Genomic DNA, 22,873 nt, shown 5'->3' with positions numbered 1-22,873 from the left:
TTGGCACCAACACCAAACCCTCAGGTGTACTTGTGTGGGAGGATTGCACCACATTTGTCCCTCAAATACCAACATTTGATGCTACCGATTTTGGTGTTAAAGCATTATTCCCATATACCAGTGATGATATGGTAGAAATGGAATGTTTCCAGGTGTATTTCGACAACGAATTCATGACGCATCTTGTGACTGAGACAAACGGATTCGTTCACAGCCTCATAGATGCCGGCATTTTACCTGCCTCACACCTCACGCAATGGGAGGACATGACAGTTGACGAAATGTACGTGTTTTTGGCACTCGGCATGATGATGAAGCACTCCAAGAAAGCTATCGTTCAGGATTATTGGACCAAAGCCAGTCTAGTTCCATCGCCCATGTTCAACCAGTATATGTCGCGTGATAGGTTCCTCTTGATTCTCAGGTGACTGCATTTCGAGAATATTGCAAATGAGATCAGAAACAACAGACTGTGGAAGGTGTTCAGTGACATGAGAGAGAAGTTCAGGGATTATTTTATACCTTGACAGAATGTGGTTATCGACGAATCGCTAGTACTGTTCACATTGATACAAAATTGAAAAACCTAGGACAAGAATTAAAGTGACAAAGTTGAAAAGAGTACAGAGCACCACTTGGTTTCCGAACCACCTGGGGACGAGACCCGTCAGTTATCATGTAAGTTCGTAAATAAGAAATAGAGGGAAAAAATAAACTAAAAATGTAAAAAGAAAATGTTCCGAAAAATTTATGACAAACTCTAGGGGGTAAAATCGACAGGTTCATAACATAAATGCGACCTTACTTTGTTTGTACTCGCCAATAAGTGAAGTCCTGATCCGCTTTATAAGAGTCCTTAATTGTTCCTAGCTGATTATTAAGATGTCTGGCATACATCCCCTGGATGTTTCCTGCCAGCCTGCAGGAACATCCTGCCAGCCAGCCAGCCTGCCAGCCAGCCTGCCAGCCAGCCTGCTAGTCAGCCTGCCAGCCAGCCTGCCAGCCTGCCAGCCAGCCTGCCAGCCAGCCTGCCACCCAGCCAGCCTGCTAGCCTGCAGGAACATCCTGCCAGCCAGCCAGCCTGCCAGCCTGCCTGCCTGCCTGCCAGCACCCCCACCCACCCAGCCAGCCAGCCAGCCAGCCAGCCAGCCAGCCAGCCAGCCAGCCAGCCAGCCAGCCAGCCAGCCAGCCAGCCAGCCAGCCAGCCAGCCAGCCAGCCAGCCAGCCAGCCAGCCAGCCAGCCAGCCAGCCAGCCAGCCAGCCAGCCAGCCAGCCAGCCAGCCAGCCAGCCAGCCAGCCAGCCAGCCAGCCAGCCAGCCAGCCAGCCAGCCAGCCAGCCAGCCAGCCAGCCAGCCAGCCAGCCAGCCAGCCAGCCAGCCAGCCAGCCAGCCAGCCAGCCAGCCAGCCAGCCAGCCAGCCAGCCAGCCAGCCAGCCAGCCAGCCAGCCAGCCAGCCAGCCAGCCAGCCAGCCAGCCAGCCAGCCAGCCAGCCAGCCAGCCAGCCAGCCAGCCAGCCAGCCAGCCAGCCAGCCAGCCAGCCAGCCAGCCAGCCAGCCAGCCAGCCAGCCAGCCAGCCAGCCAGCCAGCCAGCCAGCCAGCCAGCCAGCCAGCCAGCCAGCCAGCCAGCCAGCCAGCCAGCCAGCCAGCCAGCCAGCCAGCCAGCCAGCCAGCCAGCCAGCCAGCCAGCCAGCCAGCCAGCCAGCCAGCCAGCCAGCCAGCCAGCCAGCCAGCCAGCCAGCCAGCCAGCCAGCCAGCCAGCCAGCCAGCCAGCCAGCCAGCCAGCCAGCCAGCCAGCCAGCCAGCCAGCCAGCCAGCCAGCCAGCCAGCCAGCCAGCCAGCCAGCCAGCCAGCCAGCCAGCCAGCCAGCCAGCCAGCCAGCCAGCCAGCCAGCCAGCCAGCCAGCCAGCCAGCCAGCCAGCCAGCCAGCCAGCCAGCCAGCCAGCCAGCCAGCCAGCCAGCCAGCCAGCCAGCCAGCCAGCCAGCCAGCCAGCCAGCCAGCCAGCCAGCCAGCCAGCCAGCCAGCCAGCCAGCCAGCCAGCCAGCCAGCCAGCCAGCCAGCCAGCCAGCCAGCCAGCCAGCCAGCCAGCCAGCCAGCCAGCCAGCCAGCCAGCCAGCCAGCCAGCCAGCCAGCCAGCCAGCCAGCCAGCCAGCCAGCCAGCCAGCCAGCCAGCCAGCCAGCCAGCCAGCCAGCCAGCCAGCCAGCCAGCCAGCCAGCCAGCCAGCCAGCCAGCCAGCCAGCCAGCCAGCCAGCCAGCCAGCCAGCCAGCCAGCCAGCCAGCCAGCCAGCCAGCCAGCCAGCCAGCCAGCCAGCCAGCCAGCCAGCCAGCCAGCCAGCCAGCCAGCCAGCCAGCCAGCCAGCCAGCCAGCCAGCCAGCCAGCCAGCCAGCCAGCCAGCCAGCCAGCCAGCCAGCCAGCCAGCCAGCCAGCCAGCCAGCCAGCCAGCCAGCCAGCCAGCCAGCCTGCCTGCCTGCCTGCCAGCCAGCCAGCCAGCCAGCCAGCCTGCCAGCCAGCCAGCCAGCCAGCCAGCCAGCCATGCCAGCCTGCCAGCCTGCCAGCCTGCCAGCCTGCCAGCCTGCCAGCCTGCCAGCCTGCCAGCCTGCCAGCCTGCCAGCCTGCCAGCCTGCCAGCCTGCCAGCCTGCCAGCCTGCCTGCCTTCCTTCCTTCCTTCCTTCCTTCCTTCCTGCCTACCTTCCTGCTTACCTCCTAGCATCTCTCCCCTACCTCTCATTCTCACTAATTCTCTCCCTCTCTCTCATACTGCCTCCCACCTAAGCTCCCCCATCCATCCACCCACCAGTCAGCCATCACTGACGTAATGCATGTATTTGGAGCCGACATGGTGCACAGATGTTCCTTGATTGTGCAGTTATGTAAAATAAAATCACAGAATGAACACTCCAGCCTTGTGACAAATCAAAATAATATCAATAATAGGCCATGAATCTGTGAAGTCACTGAAGGCCATGAATCTGTGAAGTCACTGAAGGCCATGAATCTGTGAAGTCACTGAAGGCCATGAATCTGTGGAGTGGTGGTGCCTGACACGGTCAGTGGGCAAATTGGACCATCTCCCACCACCCACCACCACGGTCCGGCACAAGGCTTGGAAGATCCCTTTCTTCCCAAACTTTGTTCGTATAGCATGACTCCCCAACCTCAATCGGGAAATTGGAAGTTTTGGATAACTAAAGTTCGGAAACCAAGTGGTGCTCTGTATACACTTTTCAGTATTACCGCGCGCTCCCATGGAATGCACAAAACCACTAGGCAAGGTGACGTGCTTGCTCCCCCAAAGTGCGAAAGTGTTAAAACAATTAACAGCCAATCATTAACACGGCAAACCTAACTGCCGGTGTGCAAAAGGTCACCGGAGTTCCAACAGGATACTCTGGTAATGATGATGCACAATAAATCAACAATGGCACTGTCAGTGGGACAGGCAATAATCATGCACAATAATTATGTCACACAATAACTAAGTGTGTGGTGTATGTGAAACTCGCATTCACAGACGAGTGTAATGTCATGGTACCACACAGATAAACAGTATACACTGTCGGGTGTCTAGGTCTCCACCTATACCAGTGTCAGGTATAAGGTGAGAACTGTGGTTGACCACTCAGATCAACACACAGACAGACAGACACAATAATAAAGAAACAAGATCTTGTACTTACAGGTATGGCTACCTCTCCCATTCACTCACTCATGCACATTTATGCAAGACCTCGTAGGTGGCCTGACAGCTGGTTTCACTCATTACGATGTGAGAACACTGATGACAGGTTTTCCCACACTACCATACTTTACACGGTGGGGTAATCTCAACAGGGTGTGCTGTATGTCTAAAAGAGACACACACCCATGATAGCACTGGCAGTGAATAAGGTGGTGATGGGCAGTGACGTCACATAGTACAGTGAGGCAGGGCAAGTGGTGGCTTGGAAGCTGCTACACACTGTAGACTGAGTAGCAGCAGCAGTAGCTAAATTATTACACCATGCAGGTGCCTGTGTTTAAGTTCACACAAAGTACTTAAGCAGCGGCACTTCCTTAGTTCACTCTAGATCACTCACATACTATCTCAATTTGTCACCAGGGTTTACCTGATACCAGTCTGTTTCGCTCTGGTAATTCACAGACTTTGTCACTTTAGATGATTTCTAAACAATAGTCATGATCGCAATTCCAGGAGAGCGCTGGCATATCGAGCAGAATGCAGAGTTTAATTTGACGGTGAGGAATAGTGTGTTCTGTCTATTGGCTGATAGACAGAAGGACCTGTTAAACACGTACAGAGTTCCTCACGAGAATACTCTTGTAAGGGTTGCAAGCTTCCTCGGGTCAGAAACACCAGGTCTACCAGGTGACTAATGGCATTGCAGCAAATGTGCCGGAACCAATAATATTGATCGTTACATGATCGATAGGATCATGTTAGTTTTTCTTTCTTGGCTCTTTCAGGACAGGCATTTAATGCCGAATTCATACTGTTGCCTCGTATCGTGCGGCACTGGTGGAGCCATTCCAGTTTGCGTTTGGGGTGGATGTCACTTCGGCTCCATTTCGCAAGCTTTCTCGTGCTTTTTTCCACCTCTGACCTGCTCATGCACCGCCTGAACCATCTTGATCTTTGGACTTAGTGTTCTTCTTTCTCTCTTTACAGTTTGTGGTGGCCCCTTCGGTCTTAAGACTGTTTCCAGAAGGTATTGTTCTTGTTGGCTTATCCTTCTGGGAATCGGGTTGGGGAGCTTTATGTGCAGATGCTTTAGTCCCCATCAGTCGCCGGTTTTTGTTTCTGTTTTTCAACCTCCAAACTGACGGTTGGCTTCTGGGACCGCCCTTCTCTTCCTCCCGGAAAAGTAAAGTGGGGTTGGCGCGAATGAGCGCCACGAATGTGATGACATATTGCCTGTTAGCTTGTTTGCCTTGGGAGAGTTTCTATCCTCTGTAATGTCTCAGGTTGCAATTTTTCTACCAGGTGGGATCTGTTTTGGAGTGCCTATCTTTCTGGGTGCTCAACCCCAGTCGATGGCAAACATGATTACTTTCATACAGTGTACATGAGTTTCATAATTCCAGGCCATTATTCCCTGCACCTCTCTGAGGGACTATGTTCTGGTTAGTGGTCCTCAGTAAGCATGACACCTCCATATGACTAAAGCCCCATACTAATATTAGCTAATATCACTCCATTAGCTCCAGGGAGCCTCTGGGGCTCTACCCAGAAAATGGCGTTTCATTACATTCAAAGCATGTTTTTTAGCTCTTTACATTGACATTCGTAGCCATATATAGCATACAATATAACTATATACTGTATGCTAAGCATAGTATGTAAGCATAACTATATACTGTATGTTAAATAGCATACAGTATATAGTTATACTGTATGCACCTGTTATACTAAGCACCTCTGGTGTTTTCTTTACAGGAGGCACCAAAGAGCGCTGCAAGTTCTGGCCATTATGCAAAGCTGGAGAATCTTGTCCTTATCATCACCCTACTGTCACATGCAAGTTAGTATTGTTGTTCTCATTCCTTTTTGTATGCATTAAGATATTGTTTATGGTTTCTGAAATGTTACAAATTTAAAAGAAAAGAATTCAATTCCACTAAGGTTTTTAATTTTTAGGTAGTTATACATACTTATTGTTGCTGGTAAAAAAGGAGACTGAGTTTAGATAAAAGTTCCTTTCTGAGCAAGTCTCTTGGTCACTTAACCAATGTTCTAATTTTTCCAAAACATTTAAATTTCAGTCACATATTGGTACAGTACTTTCTTATCCCAGATATAGTGGCTATCTTTTCACACAGTCCCAACTAAGCCCAGGCCATTAATAGAGAAAGGGAGCTACTAGAGAATTTTGAGTTCAGCCCTGACTGACCATAAGAAGGCTCATTTATCTATATTCAAATCATATCCTCTAAGCAGTACTTGGCTTTAGAAATACATTACTGGCAAATGTCACTATGATAAATTTCTACTGTAGTTGACTATGTGGTTATTACCTCCTACCACCCAATGTTACAGCTAGGCCTGTCAACAGAGGGACATGGGGTTTCTGCCTCACACTCATCCCAGCATAACTTCATGGAAGTAGAGTACGTTATGAAAAAATGAGTGGACATGGAGAGGCAGAGTGGCTCCATCAGACAGTAGCTTTTCATCTACGCTGCCTTATTTTTTTAACCTAAACACTTGGCTGTTCCCTTAGGCATGATTTTCCATGGCCAGAGTGACAGAAGGAAGGACAGAACATACTAGGGAACACTTATCCGAACTGCGGAAGACAGAGGAAAATGGATCCTCAAAGGTTCGAGCATCTGATCTGAAAAACAGCCACAAATGGTGACACATTGAATAAAGATGAGACATAAAATCATACCATGCAGAAAAGCAGTGCATCTAAATGCACACTCAGCAGTTGAATCATGAAGGTAGGAGAAGGGGTAGTAAGTATGGGTCAGGACACAAGGGTGTCAACCTGGCCAGAGTTGACCAGATGGCCAATGGGATTGAGCAAGACTTACAAGTTCACTTGCCTTTGAAAACAAGATTAAACAATAGAACATGGAAGCAATCAGTCAACAAATCCCTATGACCAAGGCAGATGAACATGTTCAACAGGTAGGCGCTGAACTAAACACCAAGCCACCAAATTGGAAGTCTGAAGGTACTCGTGAGACAAACTGAGCAAAATAATATTTAGCCAGCTATCAGCCTAGCCAAGGAGGACATAACATAGGAAGCCACAAATGAAACAAATGATGTCTCCTAACAGAACAGGCAGAAAAATGAGAATGAGCATGAAGAGGTGCAACAGCCAGTGCCACAACATTTAAGAATGAGAAAAGCCAATCCAGCAGAACCAAAGTATCAGTGTGATGCAGGTCAGTGGTAAACATAAGTGACTTAGAAGAAAAACTGCACAGAGGAACAGAACAAACCAAGTGCTGCTAAAAGGCAAAGGAAATGAGTTAAGTAAACCAGGAAAAAACATGAAATGAATATGGAGGAGGTAACCAGAGGGCCAGCCAAATTAAATGAGAAACAAACACTGGAAAATGAAGACCTAATACTGCTAAATGGATAAACAAATACACACGTCCTGCCACAACCTGGCATATTGTAAACACCAGCCCATTGGTATGGCAAGCAGGTGAACTAGTACCAGACCAGGAGATCCCACAGTGTGTCACAGGACAAAAATGGTGGGCAAGGCATCCTTTAGACTAACACTACATGCACTGAGGTGCAGAGCCACGTAGGAAAGAACTACCCAAAACTAAGAAGGCTAGGGCAAACATAGCAGCCCCAACCAAGAAATACTTTTGCAGCCACAGTGAGAACAGTAAAAGGTAGGTGAAACCTGCCAGACACCCCCCAAAGGCATGTGAGCAGAACTCGTTTGGTTAACAGGTACCCTAGAGCCCCAGCCATATGATGGGTATGTTTCTGAAAAGCAGAGGCTCAGAATACACTTTACTCACATAATATACCCACAAGCTCATGGGGTCATAAGAAAGCGTAAGGGACAAAACTAAATACATTACGCGAAACCAAAAGAAACAGAAGTGCAAAGCCCACCCAATTGGCAGTAAACATAGCGAGGCAACATAAATCTCAGGCACACAAATACCCTTTAATCTGAAGGGAAGTGATAACTGACAATGGCACTGATACCTGAAATTGAAATAAAACCCGACAGCCTCTTCTAGCAACAAACTACCCATCCCTCCATGATGCACAGGGAGGAAGAAAATGATTGTTGAGCTTGGACCAGGAAACAAAAGTTATCTCAATACAGGAATAAATGAAAGATGCCCCTAATAAGGCAACCACCCTCAATGACCCCTAGGGAAAGTAAAGAATGAACTTCACCCTGGCCTTAGTTGTATTTCTGTTGATTGCACGAGATTTGTCTATGCACGTTGAGGGGTTGGATGTTTGTGTTGTGGGCCCTGCCATCTGTAAATGTTCACAAGCAGTTTAATGATGTAAGGTTATTATTTATATTAGAAAGTTAATTTTGTGTCTCAATGTGACCCAAAAATATCTTATATCAAAGGGTAGAAAAATAGCATGTATAGCTAATATCTATATAGTATATCTTCTGTATTTATTTTTCATTTTTGAAAGAATAAAAATGTCTGAGTAATCCTTAGTACATTATTTTGTATCTCATCACATGAGTATTTTGATGTCAGTAAAGTTTGAGTAGTGAGATGGCTGACATATTTTCCCTTCTTAAATTATATGATTTTTTTTCAGGTCCTTTCCATCCTGTAAGTTTGGTGATAAATGCCTCTACATTCATCCTAACTGTTTATTTGATGGAGCATGTACCCGTATTGGCTGCCCATACACTCATGCCAGCTCTCGAAACTTGGCTCTTGCATCAGGTAAGTTTTAGGGGAAAAAATATGTATGCATATTTCATTTTAAAATTCTCCTAATATTGTACTATATCTGTGTTCCCAAAACAAATCCCTAGTCTGGTTAAAATATTGCTACCGAAAGCCAAACTAGTGGACAGAACTCCCCAAGTGAAAACTAGCAACTAGCATGGCGTCACCACATCACTACGCAGCTGTCTGTGCCTTCACTCCCCCCCCCCCATTTCCCGGGAAGGGGGAGCCCTAGACCCTCACGCTGGCTATCCACCCTGCAGTTCTTTGGCGGATGTGCTTGGCAAAGGTTATGTGTCTCTGGTTCCAGCATTGTTCCAGTTCTGTGCCTTTGTGGTGTGGTGCTGTCTCTACGGGAGTGTGCGAGCCAGGAGTATTCTTCAGTACTCGGGCTGCATGCACCTAGGGTTACCTTCCCTAGATGCCCTGTAAGTACTGCCCTTGGGGCATGGGGCCACCTTCCACAAGTCACCTTGGGGTCTACCTCTGCTGTGTCTTTTACTGCTCGGTGATTGACCGCCCTTGGAGCTCCTTGCTTGCCCCAACGAGCATCAGAAATATTGCCGGAACAACCGTGGACATCTTCAAGAGAAAACTAGATTGTTTTCTTCAAGGAGTGCCAGACCAACCGGCACTCCTTGAAGACCCGGGCTGTGATGGGTATGTGGGCCTGAGGGCTGCTCCAAGCAACAGCCTGGTGGATCAAACTCTCATAAGTCAAGCCTGGCCTCGGGCCGGGATTGGGGAGTAGAAGAACTCCCAGAACCCCATCAAGCAGGTATCAAGCAGGAGTCAGCTTGGGTTCCTATGCTCCCTTGTTTGCCTTTGGGTAGAAGGGGTAGTTTTTGTCACTGGTTGGGGCACAGAGTGCCATGCAGCTAGTTATCACCTCTCATAGCAGCCGGCTCTGTTCCGTCTGGGTACGTTGTCCTCTTGCGGCGTTTTCTTTTATTTTTGTTTTTCCTGCCTGGTCGGGGGGTCTGCTTTAGATTGATCACGCCTATTGTAATTTGGTGGTCCTCTGCTAGGCACCCACAAGTGTACACATCCCAGGGGTTCAGCTTTAGCAGTTTGCTCAGTAGTTTTGGGTGCCGGTTAGCAGTACCCTGCCTAGGCTTACCTTAGCAGAATACAGTACCTCAATTAAGAGCCCTGGGAAACCCTGCGAGGGCTCTGTGGTCCAATGGATGCGATCCCTGGATCCCCTCTCGCTTCGTGCGAGTTTGAAGGTTGCTCTGTCCTCTTGTTTCAGTCCCCACCGGGTGTGCCTCTGTCATGCAGCCTGTTGAGTCAATGACACATTCGTCCCGGAGTCTTGCGAGTTTTCTTATTTGTTTGTACTCCAGTTCACCCAGACTGATGATCATGATGTGCAGGTGCAGGCAGCTTCCGCGTTGCGTGCTCGATTTAGGATGCTGCAGCGCGCTAGGTTGGTTGCTACCCCAGATGCCCCAAGACTGCCCAGCTTTGGTTATAGGGACCCAGACTTGGAGGTGTTAGTCGCCTCGATTTTGATTCCATCCGCACCTCTTGCCCTTCCCCTTCTGTTGTGCGTCCTGGTCCTCCCCTTGCTTCCAGTTCTGAAGCGTCTGAGGGCTTCATAGTCAAGGCAAGATTTAATTGGTGTTGAGACTCGGGCAGTTTCGGGGGAGTCTGCGTCTTTTAGGGGTTCGGGTTCTGGCCTACCTCGACGACTGGCTGGTAGGGGCTCCCAGCCAGTCCACATGTCTGCTCGCCAGGGATTTGGTTCTTTCCCAGCTCATCAGGGTTTGGGTTCCTGGTAAACTGGAGGAAGTCCCATCTGGTTCCCTCTCAGGTTCGGTCTTGACTGGGTCTTGTGTGGGATGCTCGGACCGCTTCCTTGTCTCTTTCTCCGGAGACTCTGCTTTGGCTGCAGTCCTGTCTTTGCCTGTTTCTGGGGGCTCCCGGGTCACAAGATGATTGCTCGAGGGTTTGTGCGGGAGCGTAAACTTTTCTATGATGGTCTACCCACCGAGTCGGGTTTGGCTTCGTCAGCTGTTCTGGTTCCTTCATGGATGTCCCTTCCGCCTCTCTTGCAATCGTTGGGTTCGGCTTTCGGGGGGTCTTTGAGCCGGCTCCAGAATACTTTTCTTACCAGGAGCAAATTGTTCTTCTGACTCCTTAGTGGCTGGCCCAGCCTTGGTTTCAGGCGCTGTTTGCTCGATGTCTGAACCCGAGGGTCTTCCCGCGGCTCCGCCTCTTTCATCAGATCGGTCCAGCCTGGTATGAGGCTGGTTTGCTCTTCTCCTTGAGTCTTCACATCTGGGTTTTCTGACTCGAGTCTATCATCACTTGTATAGTGTGCAGGTGGCTTCGTTGATGGTGTCATACCTGCGTGCTTCGTCTCAGCGGCAATATGAAGTTTCCTGGCAGGCCTTCCATTATTTCCTGTCTCTGCATAGGTGTACTTCGGTCTCTAAAGGGTTGTCTTGTCCTTTCTTTCCTGGTTGTTCCATGACCATCATCTTAGGCCGAATACTGCTGCCTCGTATGGTGCGGTGCTAGCAGAGCCGCTGCAGCTTGATTTCGGTGTTGACGTTACTTTTGCTCCGTTCTGCAAGCTGTCTTGTGCGCTGTTTCACCTCTGGCCTGCTCATGCTCCGCCTGAGCCGTCCTGGTCGTTGGACCGGGTGCTCTTTTTTTTCTCTTTTCCTCAGTTTGTAGTGGCCCTTTTGATTCAGGATTGTTCTTCTAATGTTCTTTTTCCTGTTGGCGTTGGCTTCTGGGAGTCAGGTCAGGGAGCTTCATGCTCTCCTCCAGCGCAGGGGTTTCTGCTCTTTTGGTCCTGGTGATAGGTTTGTTCGTTTGCAGCCGTCTCCTTTTTTTCTGGTGAAGAATGAGTCTGCTGCTTTCCGGAGAGGCTCTTGGGTTGTTGATGCCTGGTTGGTCAGGCTGGAGGGGTGCATCGTGTGTTGTGTCCGGTTGCGACTCCACTGTTATCCATGCGCCACGGCTTCGGTGGCCGGGGACACACTTTGAGTTGACCCGGTTTCCCTTCTTGCCTGTTCTAGGGTACGGGTCTCTCATGCCGTCTGCAGGATTATTCGGTCCAGCCAGCCTGCGATTTGTTTTTTGTGCCCACGACGTTCGTAAGTTTGCTGCTTTGGCTGGCATCTTCAGTAACATTTCTTGGGTTGACATTCGGTTACGGTGTTTTTGGAGGTTGAACAGTGTCCTGGCTGCTCACTACCTTGTTAATGTTCCTGGGCCCAGTCGGGCCTGTGTCGCTTTGGGTCAGTGGTTGCAGCCAGTTGTCTTGACTTCGTGTTGAGGAGCAAGAGCCGACCACATCCCGGGTAACTCCCTGTTATGAGTTTGTTACTGCTATGGGAAGGTGGTCTAGAGAGGGTCTAAGGGAAAAACTAGGAGTTCCTAAAATCAGTGGAGATCAGATAGGCCTGGCCCCCAATAAGAACATAAAACAATATTAAATTAGTGGCTTGAAGTAAATACGTCAGACTAGCGGTTGATCACTGATCTCCTTCACAGGAAGAATGGATACTCCTTTCACAGTACTTATTTATTAACCCTCTCATAACCCCCCATATACATTAATAACAATAACTACTTTACCACACTATCTTACGTTAACTACCTTGGTCCACATAGACAGGATACAAGGCTTACACTTGGGACAAGTTAGGGTAAAGTCTACTTGAAAAGAGCTCAAAGGCTTTAAGCAGCTTGTGGTAGTTAAGCCCCACGCGGTACCCTAGTCACAACACAAACACTTAGGGATGCCCAAAACATTGGCTTATACTACACAATAACTACAACTTTTGCCAGAGACCGGTTACACAGGTTATATTTAACTTGGAGAATCACCGTAGACTAAGGTAAGGGAAAGGGAGAAGGAGGAGGAGAACGGAGACAGAGCCCCACAGGGAAGATGTTGCCACAACCACAGCCAGACAGGAAACAGAGCACATCAGCCTCCAGTCTCCGAGCTCCCAAGTTATTGTTGTTGTTGCCGGGAAGATAACCTAACTGATCGTGCAGCTACAAACAATACAAGTCTTCCCCGGCCTTCGTTACTCGTTACTTTACTACTGTCTCCACTCAATCATCCGGACTATATGGGAAGGACCCTCAGCCGGATTATCAAATTTTTCGGATAATGGTGCTTTTTCACCTACAAGTTCAAAAGTGACCATTTCCAACTATTTTTATACTACAAACAACATAATTTGAATTGCCTTGCCACATATAATTATTAAATATTCAACTAGAAACCTCAACTTACCTTGTTGGTGTTCGTCTTCTTGATTGATGCCACACATCTTGAAGTTAAGAATTCTTAACAATTTACGTAACCTATATTAACACAACACTAAAATTAACACTTAAAATTACTGTCCAGTTCATTAAGCAAAGTTAGTTTTGACAGCGAACTGCTGAAGCCTCACTGGTTGAAGGCATTTGGGTTGCCTGTGAGGCCTCACTTGTTGAAGGCGCTTGGCTTGCCTGTGACGCCTCACTTCTTGAAGGCGCTTGCTTGCACCTCACTTGTTAAAGGCGCTTGACTTGCCTATGAAGCCTCACTTGTTGAAGGCGCTTGGCTTGCCAATGAAGCCTCACTTGTTGAAGGCATTTGGCTGCCTGTGATGCCTCACTGGTTGAACAACATGTAACTTGTCTTTAATTGCTAAGACAACCTTCATCCTCTTAACACCTCCAGAACGATTGATGCTGCTACCAGACATAGTCTTGGCCAAAAATGTTTCAAAGTTACTATGAAAATAAAAAAGTTATTTAAAAAAATATTTCACTAATGGCGCAGCACTGTGGTATAACACGAGGGACGAGAGCACATGGGTTGACCAGTGTTGGACAGGTCCACTTGGGGCAGCTATAGCATGTTACGGATGCCGCCAGGAGGAAAAAAATCAATATTTTTTAAGGAAACTTCAGCCTATGCACATTGCTTTTAGGAAACTTATTTATTTGTTATTACATAATTACTAGTACTTATTTCATTTATTTTTGGCTATGATTAATTGTTCAAAAATTAATGGTAATTCCTGTACCCAGGTGGTCCCTCCCGACGTTCCCCTCCCACCCTCCCAACACCACCCGCCCACCCCACCCCCTCCTCCACCATGCATCTAGAGCCACAGGCAGACTGGATTAATACGGTACGGTTGAATTTTTATCCAGCTAAACCAGCTTTTATCCGGCTCCCATGGCCATTTTGGCCGGATATTAAGATAACTTTATCCGTTCACGATTTTGGCCGTATAAGGGCGTTTTCCGGATGTTCAAATGCCCGGATAATCGCGTGGTTACAGTAGTTCTAAGAATAGCTGATAACTAGTTCACTATTTAATAATCAACAACAAGCTCAGAGTCTGAATGCTCTGTGAGAAACAAGATTCGTCTTATGTCTGGCAAGGAAGACAGGAACAAAGGCGCATCAGCAGTCCTATCAATTAATGTAAAGTAATTATTTAGAGCTCAATTTGACCTCTTGTTTCCACTAAGGAACCCAGGGTCATAACACTCCTTCTTGTTTGATTTGTCTTTGGGTAAGTAGCTCCAGGGAGCCGCAGGAGCTTCCCCCAGAATACCAGCGTTGAATGTAATGAACACCATTTTCTGGATGAGACCTGGAGGCTCCCCAGCAACCCTCACTCCCTTTGGTCAGCAGTTATTTTTTTCATGTGATTTGACATCCAGCCTCAGAACTGCCGGGTGCATAGCCTGCGTGAAGGTCTGGGGCTCTCCCTTTTTCCCTTCCTAGGGGGGAGAGGAGGGTTGCACAGACAGTGGCGAGGCAGTGGTAGTTTTCATTTGGGGAGTTCTGTCAACTAGTTCGGCTTTCGGTAGCAATATTTTAACCAAAATAGAGGTTTGTTTTGTGGCGCTTACCTTTCTGGGTGCCTGACTCGGTCGATTGCAGACATAGAATGCTTCCAACCACACAGGGGTTTATATAGGCCATTACTCCTCATGCCTCTGAGGGAAACAGATCCTGGCTCGTGGTCCCCGGTAGGCCTAGAACTCCATGCACATTGACTGATGCCAAAGTCTAATATATCCTTATCAGCCTGGGTAGCTCCGGAGAGCCTCCGGGTCTCACCCAGAAAATGGTGTTTCATTACATTCAATGCTGGTTTTATGAATATTCTGTGTATGTGCGAAAAAGCCACATTGAAAATTAGATAATGTTGAACGTGTTTTCGGTCCGTGTGTGGGCCTTCCTCAGAACAAGAAAAAAGACTCTTTCTTGCACTCAAGAAGGCCCACATGCGGACCGAAAACACATTCAGCATTTTCTGATTTTTCAATGTGGTTTTTCCGCATACTTGGATTAGTGTTTAAGTGATCGTTGTGTGTTACATACTGTGTAAAAATAAATAAATAAATAAATATATATATATATATACATATATGAGAAGGACATTTTATTTCTTTAAACAGCTGCAGTGACTCAGAAGCACAAAATTGTACCCCAAATCAGACCAACAAAAGTGAAGTGCAAATTTTTCCCAAAGTGTACCAACATGTCTTGTTCATTCTTTCATCCGAAGGTAAGCATATACAGTAACAAACTAATAGTAAATTTTTAATCAGGTGAGTATTTATAATGATGAGTAATTACATAGTAGATTTAGCCATTACTCTGTATAGTTATTGATAAAATAACAAGTGGTCCTTGCTTTACACAGGGATGACATTCATGAAAAATATGTGTAATTTCTGACTTGTGTAAATCAAATTCTTTTCGTTCAATGGCATTCTCACCTTGTTTAGACAGAGGAGGTCTACTTAGCTTTTTATTAGGCAAGCTTAGGTTGTGTTGGTAGTCCTTCTCTGTTGCCCCGAGGTTTCACAGCTGCTACTGGTGGTCAGTTTGCCTGCTACCTGACAGGGTTCCATCGGCTTAGCTGGCCCCAGTACAAGCGCTTCCTGTAAGGCTGATTCACCCTATGGGCTCTGCTCATGCGCCACCTGAGCCTTCTTGATTTTTCGACTGTGTTCTTTGTTTTCTTTCTTCTCCTCGCTTTCTTGTGGCCCCCTTCGGTTAGAGGGGGGTCTCCTATTTTACTGACGAAAAATGAAATGGCAGGCTTCCAGGGGAATTCACTGTTTGTGAGTGCATGGTTGGTTAGACCGGGGGTGCATTATGTGTTGTCTGGTGGCAGCTTTACGCCGCTACCTGCAGGCGACTGGTTCTGTGACAGTGGACGCTCTTTGGGTGGATCCGGTGTCCCTGGTTTCCCTGGCACCTGTCGCGGCCATCTGTCTCTTCTCGTCTTGAGGCCTGCGGTGCTGCTGCCTTCCGAGTAAGTCCCTCCTTTTCCTTATCTTTGGGTAGTTAGCTTCAGGGAGCTGCCAGGGCTACCCACAAAAAAAACAATGTTGATTGTAATGAAACGCCATTTTCTGGGTGAGCCCCGGAGGCTCCCTGACACCCTCCCTCCCTCCGGTCAGCAGTTTTTCATCATTCAAGAACTGGAGTGGTGGGCTGCCTACTCCGGTGAGCCCCCTTTCCCTTGTGTTAGCGCTAACGAGCGGAAGTGCTAGTCACATGAAGGGTTGCTTGCTTGGTTTCTTTCTAGGGGGAGTTATTTTGATCTTTTGAGATGTAGATTGTACAAGTTAACCAGTGGTCTGTTTTGATTCAGCTACCTTTCTGGGTCCTTCCCCAGTCGATGACAATTATGGCATACTTTAAATGTAAAGTGCTCATAGGCCATTGCTCCCTATGCCTCTCTGAGGAGAACAGGTTTTGTCTCATGGTTCCCAGTAGGCATAAGAACTCCTGTGACTGATGACCACAAACTAATATAGCACATACCAGTTCGAATAGCTTCAGAGAGCTGATGGGGCTCACCCAGAAAATGCTGTTTCATTACATTCAATGCTGATTTTTTTTAGAGTTATAAGATTAATTTGATGCATTTACAATGTTTTGCAGGCCTGCTTCTATGGAATATCGTGTACACAAGCCAACTGCCCCTACACCCATCCAACAGTTCCCATGGGAGCTAAACTTAAATGGATTGCTCCAAAGACTTCAGTACCACCTGGGTCAACTCCAGCTGCTTCTGAAGACAAAGCTAAAGAAATTGAAAGACAGGATAAAAACTTGGTGAAAAATTAGAAAACAGTCATGTACAGTATGTTAGGAACTAATAATAATTAGCATTATGTTCAGATGAATGGCAAGTGCCTCCTATCCAGTAAACCTGGGAAATGGAATGATGATCATATTCAAATTTGTCAGTAATTTATTGAAGTGCTTTGTGCAATTTGTAAAAAGAAATATAAAGTTTTTATTGTGTAATTATTTACCCAAATTGGTTTTAAAGCCATTCCCAAGTATGTATTAAGCCTTTAGTGAACTGTATTGTTGTTGTAAACGTGCAGTTGTATTGTTGTAAAATTATATTCGGTATTTTAGACCACAGAACAGTAAGCCAATCTTTGAGAGATAATGTACTGTAGTTGCTTTTATTATGTTGCACCTCACTCTGAATAGCATTTTGAATCTCTCATCATTAGAAACTTTGCTATCATATACTTCTAATGTTATTCAGGTATATTGTGGTATTTTATGGTGGGTAATTTTTGATGCATTGCAATTGTTGTTGATTGCAACACCATTTCTAAAGTAATCCCACTACTGATTGTGTAAATGTGCTGGATTACCCCAGTATCATTTTAGTATATTATCGGCTTGTGATACACTTACCTAGTTATGTACTCTACAATAATGCATCAAAGTTCTATTATTGCTAAAAGACTTCAAGGCAAAAGTGGCATCTAGACTGTATAATTAGTACAATATGCCAAGGCTGATATTTGGAGGATATCTCTTGTTTCCGTTTTGTGAAAGCATAAGTTGTTTTCCAAGTACTGTAATTGACACCATGTCCATTGGTTTACATGTCTTCATGTATAACTCCATTTTAAATTGAATGTATACATAAATATACATTATAAATATGGTTTATGAGTTTCCCCCCCTTCCTTGTGTAACATGTCAAAAATAGAGTATGACTTGGGTTGACTCTGTGACTTATATAAAAAACTATCTCGACACAAACACCTATGTTAAAGAATTCCCAATAATTTATACAAATTTAAAAGATTATGATTTGGTAAATATTTTTCCTTTCCTGAATTGTAATTGGTTTGTGAATTTTATAGTTTAGTATGTAAACAAAGTAGGTTATATGTTTGTGTATATTTTTAGTGGTATGATATTGTATATTTATTCATATTCATAATTTCAGAGTTTCACCTCATCATAATTAGTGCTTTTATTTCTTACATTATACCCTCTCTCACACACACATACAATAGGCCTCACACAACCTACAAATTCTGTGAAAAGACATGAAAATTCAGATAAAAAAGTATCTAAGGGTGGTTCCAGATATCAAAAGGGCCTGACCGCTGAGTGGACAGTGTTCTGGATTTGTAGTCCTGAGGTTCCGGGTTCGATCCCCGGTGCAGGTAGAAACAAATGGGCAGAGTTTCTTTCACCCTGATGGCCCTGTTTACCTAGCAGTAAATAGGTACCTGGAGTTAGACAGTTGCTACAGGCTGCTTCCTGGGAGTGTGTAACAAAAAAGGACAATTGGTCGAGGACTGGGACGCTAAGTCCCAAAATCATCTCAAGATAACCTCAAGATAGAAAGCTGTCACCTGAGGACCACATTAGCGAACAATGTGCAAGGATCCTATGCTATACTTTCAAACTTCAGAATTACTTTTAATACAAGGATGGCAAAATATTAAAAGAAATTGTTCATTGCCTTTGTGAGACCAAAATTGGATTATACAGCAGTTGTATGGTACCCATATCTCAAGAAGCATAGCAACTAAATCTCGGGAAGCGTGTGCAACTAAATGGAGTCCAGAACTGAAAAACGAGAGCTACGAGGAGAGGATAGAGGTGTTAAATATACCAATGCCGTGTGATACAAGAAAAAAGGTGATATGACCACTACATGCACAATAGTAACAGGAATGAACAAAATTGACAAGAAGAATTCTTGAAACCTATAACTTCAACGACAAGAGGTAATAGATTCAGGGTATGGATGTTCTCCCCCAAAAAAATTTAGAGAGTCCACCTCTCCAAATAGTGTGGTTTGCAAAACCCAGTGGCTCTCCAACAAGGCTGTAACAAGTTAAGTGAGAAAGTGGTGGGTGGCAAAACTGTCAATAGTTTCAAAGTGTCATATGACAGAGTACTAGGAAGACGACACCACGGAGCATATCCTTCACCCTGTATTAATACTTAGGCAATTTTACATACACACACATAGACACATGCACGCACACACAAACCCATACACGTGTGTATGTATACACACATACACAATAAAATACATACAAATGTATTTTGTATTGTATGACAAAGAGTGCTGGGAAGACGGGACACCACAAGCGTAGCTCTCATCCTGTAACTACACTTAGGTAATTACATTAAAATTGCTTCAAAACAACATCTGTATTGTGTCATATTGTAAGGCGAGTGGTGAACTAAATATGGCAAGTCTTCACACCCTGTGTTTTACACTAGCTAAGTTGTGATACTATAGCTCTTTTTGCAACTTTCCCAATTCGCTGTACTTTGCTGTTCTAAAAATTGTGAGAAAAATATAAATATTCTAAGGTAACTTCATGTGCCTTTCATAAGGATGTCATATACTTCAGACTTTTAAACACCTGAACAATTTGATGTATTGTACGTTAAACAAATATTCATAATATTGATAATAACAAAATACAAAAAATATTAATTCTTTGATGCACAGTGGTCATAGGTTGAGTGAACTTATTGTCTATTAAATAAAAATTTAGATAATGATGTGTGTCCAATGATTAAAACTCACTAAATTTCAGAGAATATTTATTTAACTAATTTCTGTCATATACCTCACTTAAAATCTTACAAAATTAAATGTTAAATGATGTAATCTGACTAATGATTATCCTAAGATTTCACTATTAAACATATTTGTTAAGTATGAGACACCACCCAATAGCTATGTAGTTCTTATCTTATACAGTAGTCACTGCTTAATTCTTGAGTTTACCATAGATTATATACACCAAGGAAAGCATATATGTACAAGATTTAATGTGATTTACTTATTTCATATAAATGTAAATGTATTTATGTATACTAAAGTTGTTAAATGTATGTAGAAGTACCTATTGATGGGGTTATGAAGGAAGTCAAATCGAGGGTAATGAAGAAGTGTTGCAAACTTCGTGCATGAGGGGAAGAATTAGAGAGAATCATATATGAACGTAAGTGGAGGCTTGAAGTTTTGCCTCCAATAAAGATGTATATATGTATGTATGAGGTTACAAATTTAAGCACAATGTAGATGAAATCATTAAATGCAAAAAATATATTGCATAATTTGGGTTTGTAGTTGTTTGTATGGGGTCTTGAATATAAAAAGGTAGTATATGGGAATTAAGTTGTTCACATAGTTAACATCATTTAGTTGCAACAGGAGTGGAGCTGTTCATATATATAGCCAATAATACACACAACCATGTCTATGTCAAGCCGGTATTGTTTGCTGATGTCAAGTGAGGCATCAGTATATGAGGTGTTCCTCATATACTGTAGTCAAATATGCCATTTACTTTGTCATAGAGATCATTAGTCCTGTGAGTCAGTTTTAGTTGGGTCAAACAGTTGTTGAACAAATCTTGAAGAAAATGGTAAATCTGTCCCTCAAATTGTTTGAGTGTTAGGTATACGTATTTCAGCATTTTCCTTTTAAGTAGCATATTTTGTTAACACTGTTGCTGTCTCGACGGGTGATCCACATCGCACCGGAAGGTAGGTCAAGCATTGCCAGTGAGCACATAATCCAATATCAAACACTATCACTTACAACGTTTATACTTAATAATAAGACTAAGCAAAAATTTATGCATGACACCAAGAGCGTCATCACGTACTCTGCTATTTTGGTTTTATGACGTTGAGAAAATCTTTCAGAGTGGGAATGTGTTAATCTATCATCTATTTCAGTCTTTTTTTTATTTTTTAATGAGCTGGAATCCATACAGCTGTCTGGAAATACTCTTCACTTTTTAATATTGATTGGCATGATAGAAAAATGTTTGAAGCAGGTTTGCGGGATTGAACCAACATCCTGGGCCACCACAGACGTACTAGTTCAATTCAATTCAGTTTTTTAATATGCAGAGTTAATGAGTTTGTTAAATTATGAACGAGTTTTGTGAAGGACCGAATCTTGAGAAATGCAAAGGTACTGTCAATGATAATTTGAATATATCCAATTTCCTTAGCTAGTGTGAAATCTTTGGTGATGCCAATAAGTATGGTGGTTCAATCAGTGTGTGTAGTCAAAGATATATATGAATTTAGTGTTGTTCAATGTGGTATTCTTGTATCCATATAGCCACTTTAATTCTACTCATATCTTTTCCCCCTCAGGTGGTTCCTTGATGTGGAGAGAGGAGGAGTCTTGTGCACTACCAGTAAGTAGGTGCCAGAGGGGCTTCTGTTCCCCCTCTCCTGGCTGCTATGACAGTGCACAAGCAAACTATTCCACATGGCTTTGCTACCTATGTGTACACTGTGCATGGAGATCTGTGTATTCCCCATTGTTCTTTCATCTGGACTTCATGTTTACCCAGTGGCTGCAGCCCGTATGAGGGGGCAACATACTTCTTTGATGGGGGAATAAGAATAATACAAGATTCAGTGAGGCCCACCTAAATCAATTGGCTAATCTGGCTAGCATGCTTAGTTAGACATTTGGTCAAGTGGGCATTGTGGGGTTAGTATACCAATCAGTCTCTGAAATACCATTCAGGCCTTTCAGTGATTACCTGCATATACTCTCCTTGTTATTCCTGAGGTTGCCCATTTGCTTGTACCTTCCCTTGTTGGGTTCCATAATAGTAGGTGGGGATGCAAGGCACTGAAGTCCAATTATTGTTTCTCGCATATATATTTCTTTCATCTCAACACATTCCTTCTCCATCTCAGAGTTGTGGGATGTGTGACCAAGCCCCAATTTAGATTGTGATGGAAGACAAGGCTCCACTGTTCCGGATGTATTAGGCCCAGACCTGGGCACAATTGACTCATCGTTCTGATCCTCTTCATACCCCCGTCACTTTCCTGGCAGGAAAATCTCCCAAATCCTTAATTATGACTCACCACCTGGATTGGCTGCATCTTTGATTGTTACAACTGAACCTTTTACCCCATCTTTCCTAAGGGTACATAGTGCTGAAACCACACTTGTAATCCTCACCACTCGACCTACTGCTCCCACTTTCCACGTTCTATTTAAAAAATAATATGAACAAAATTTTATTTTGGACAAAATATTTTGATGTCATAATGGTATACACATGCATGAACATCATGTTCAGTTGATAGATTTACCTTTAATCCCACCCAGAATGGTGTATGTATTGTTGAGTCCCCTTCTAAGATTGCAGTTGACTGCCTAACTGCCCTGTCTAACATTGGTGAGATCCTGGTTCAAGTCTCCAAAAATTTCCATTTACATGCCAGCATCAACACAGTCATCCTTCTGACCCATGTTGCAACACATGACAGAGACCTTAAATAATGCACAAAGATATTAAATACATCCTCGAAGCCCAAGAACATTCTGTTCATATGTTGATGCTACTCTACCCCCTTGCAGTTGACAAACTCCTTCGTGTAGTGAAGATCATTAGTCATGTCGTGCTGGAAAAATGTGTCATGACTTGTGCTAGATGGTTGTGTTTTGTGTTCTCTAAGCTACCAATACTGAAAAATGTCATGAGGGATTTAAAGGAGAGAGGTGGGTTGTGTGAGGGATTTAGCCTGATGAAGCAATGTGTTTGCCCACAAGAGGAAACTAAGGAAGAGCGCTGCCTATGAAGTCCTCGTCTTGGAGTGTCATGAAGGACAAGGGACGTGATTATCAGGTGAGGTATTTAGACAACATTTTGTGCCAGATATGGAAAACAGGTTAAAGGTTTTCTATCCAGAAGCAGGAATTGGGGAATATTGTTAACAATATGAGTGATGTTATGATTCAAAATAGGAACAAACCTGTTGTTTGTATTAGCGCTGGATGAAATAAAGTAGGAAGATCTAGAAGTGAGGCACTAATACAAAAGTTGAAAACGGCCATTGAATTAGGAGCAAGGCAGGGATCCCGATCACATATGACATTCTTGCAAGATGACAGAGTTACAAATTAATGGTAGTCTAGAGCAACTTGAGTCAATTGCTAACTAGGCAAATACTACAAATCAAGTGCAATATTCATTGATAACTGGGAATAATTCTATGGAAAGAATGATATACATGCTTGGGATGGGGTTCATTTACCTAGGGCTGGGGTTGTTGCCTTTGCCAATACTGTATATATATTGGAGTCTGGCTGGAAGGGTTTGTTTGAGTTTACACTGATAGATGA

General features: G+C 44.9%; 1 protein-coding gene across 2 annotated transcripts in view; it reads left to right on the top strand.

Annotated features, from left to right (window-relative positions):
• The window catches only part of LOC123769550 (Nuclear polyadenosine RNA-binding 2), a 70,842-nt gene extending 51,473 nt beyond the window's left edge, over positions 1–19,369 (top strand). For both annotated transcript variants that reach the window (XM_045760783.2, XM_045760782.2), the window contains exons 14-17: positions 5,434–5,518; positions 8,275–8,405; positions 14,853–14,962; positions 16,354–19,369. In XM_045760783.2, coding sequence (XP_045616739.1) covers positions 5,434–5,518; positions 8,275–8,405; positions 14,853–14,962; positions 16,354–16,539 — 512 coding nt within the window. In that variant the 3' untranslated portion in view covers positions 16,540–19,369. The remainder of the gene's footprint in view (positions 1–5,433; positions 5,519–8,274; positions 8,406–14,852; positions 14,963–16,353) is intronic.
• Positions 19,370–22,873: the final 3,504 nt, after the last annotated feature.

This window comes from Procambarus clarkii, chromosome 63 (genome assembly GCF_040958095.1).
Source record: "Procambarus clarkii isolate CNS0578487 chromosome 63, FALCON_Pclarkii_2.0, whole genome shotgun sequence".
NCBI lineage: Eukaryota > Metazoa > Arthropoda > Malacostraca > Decapoda > Cambaridae > Procambarus > Procambarus clarkii.
This window is presented reverse-complemented; position numbering and strand designations above follow the sequence as displayed.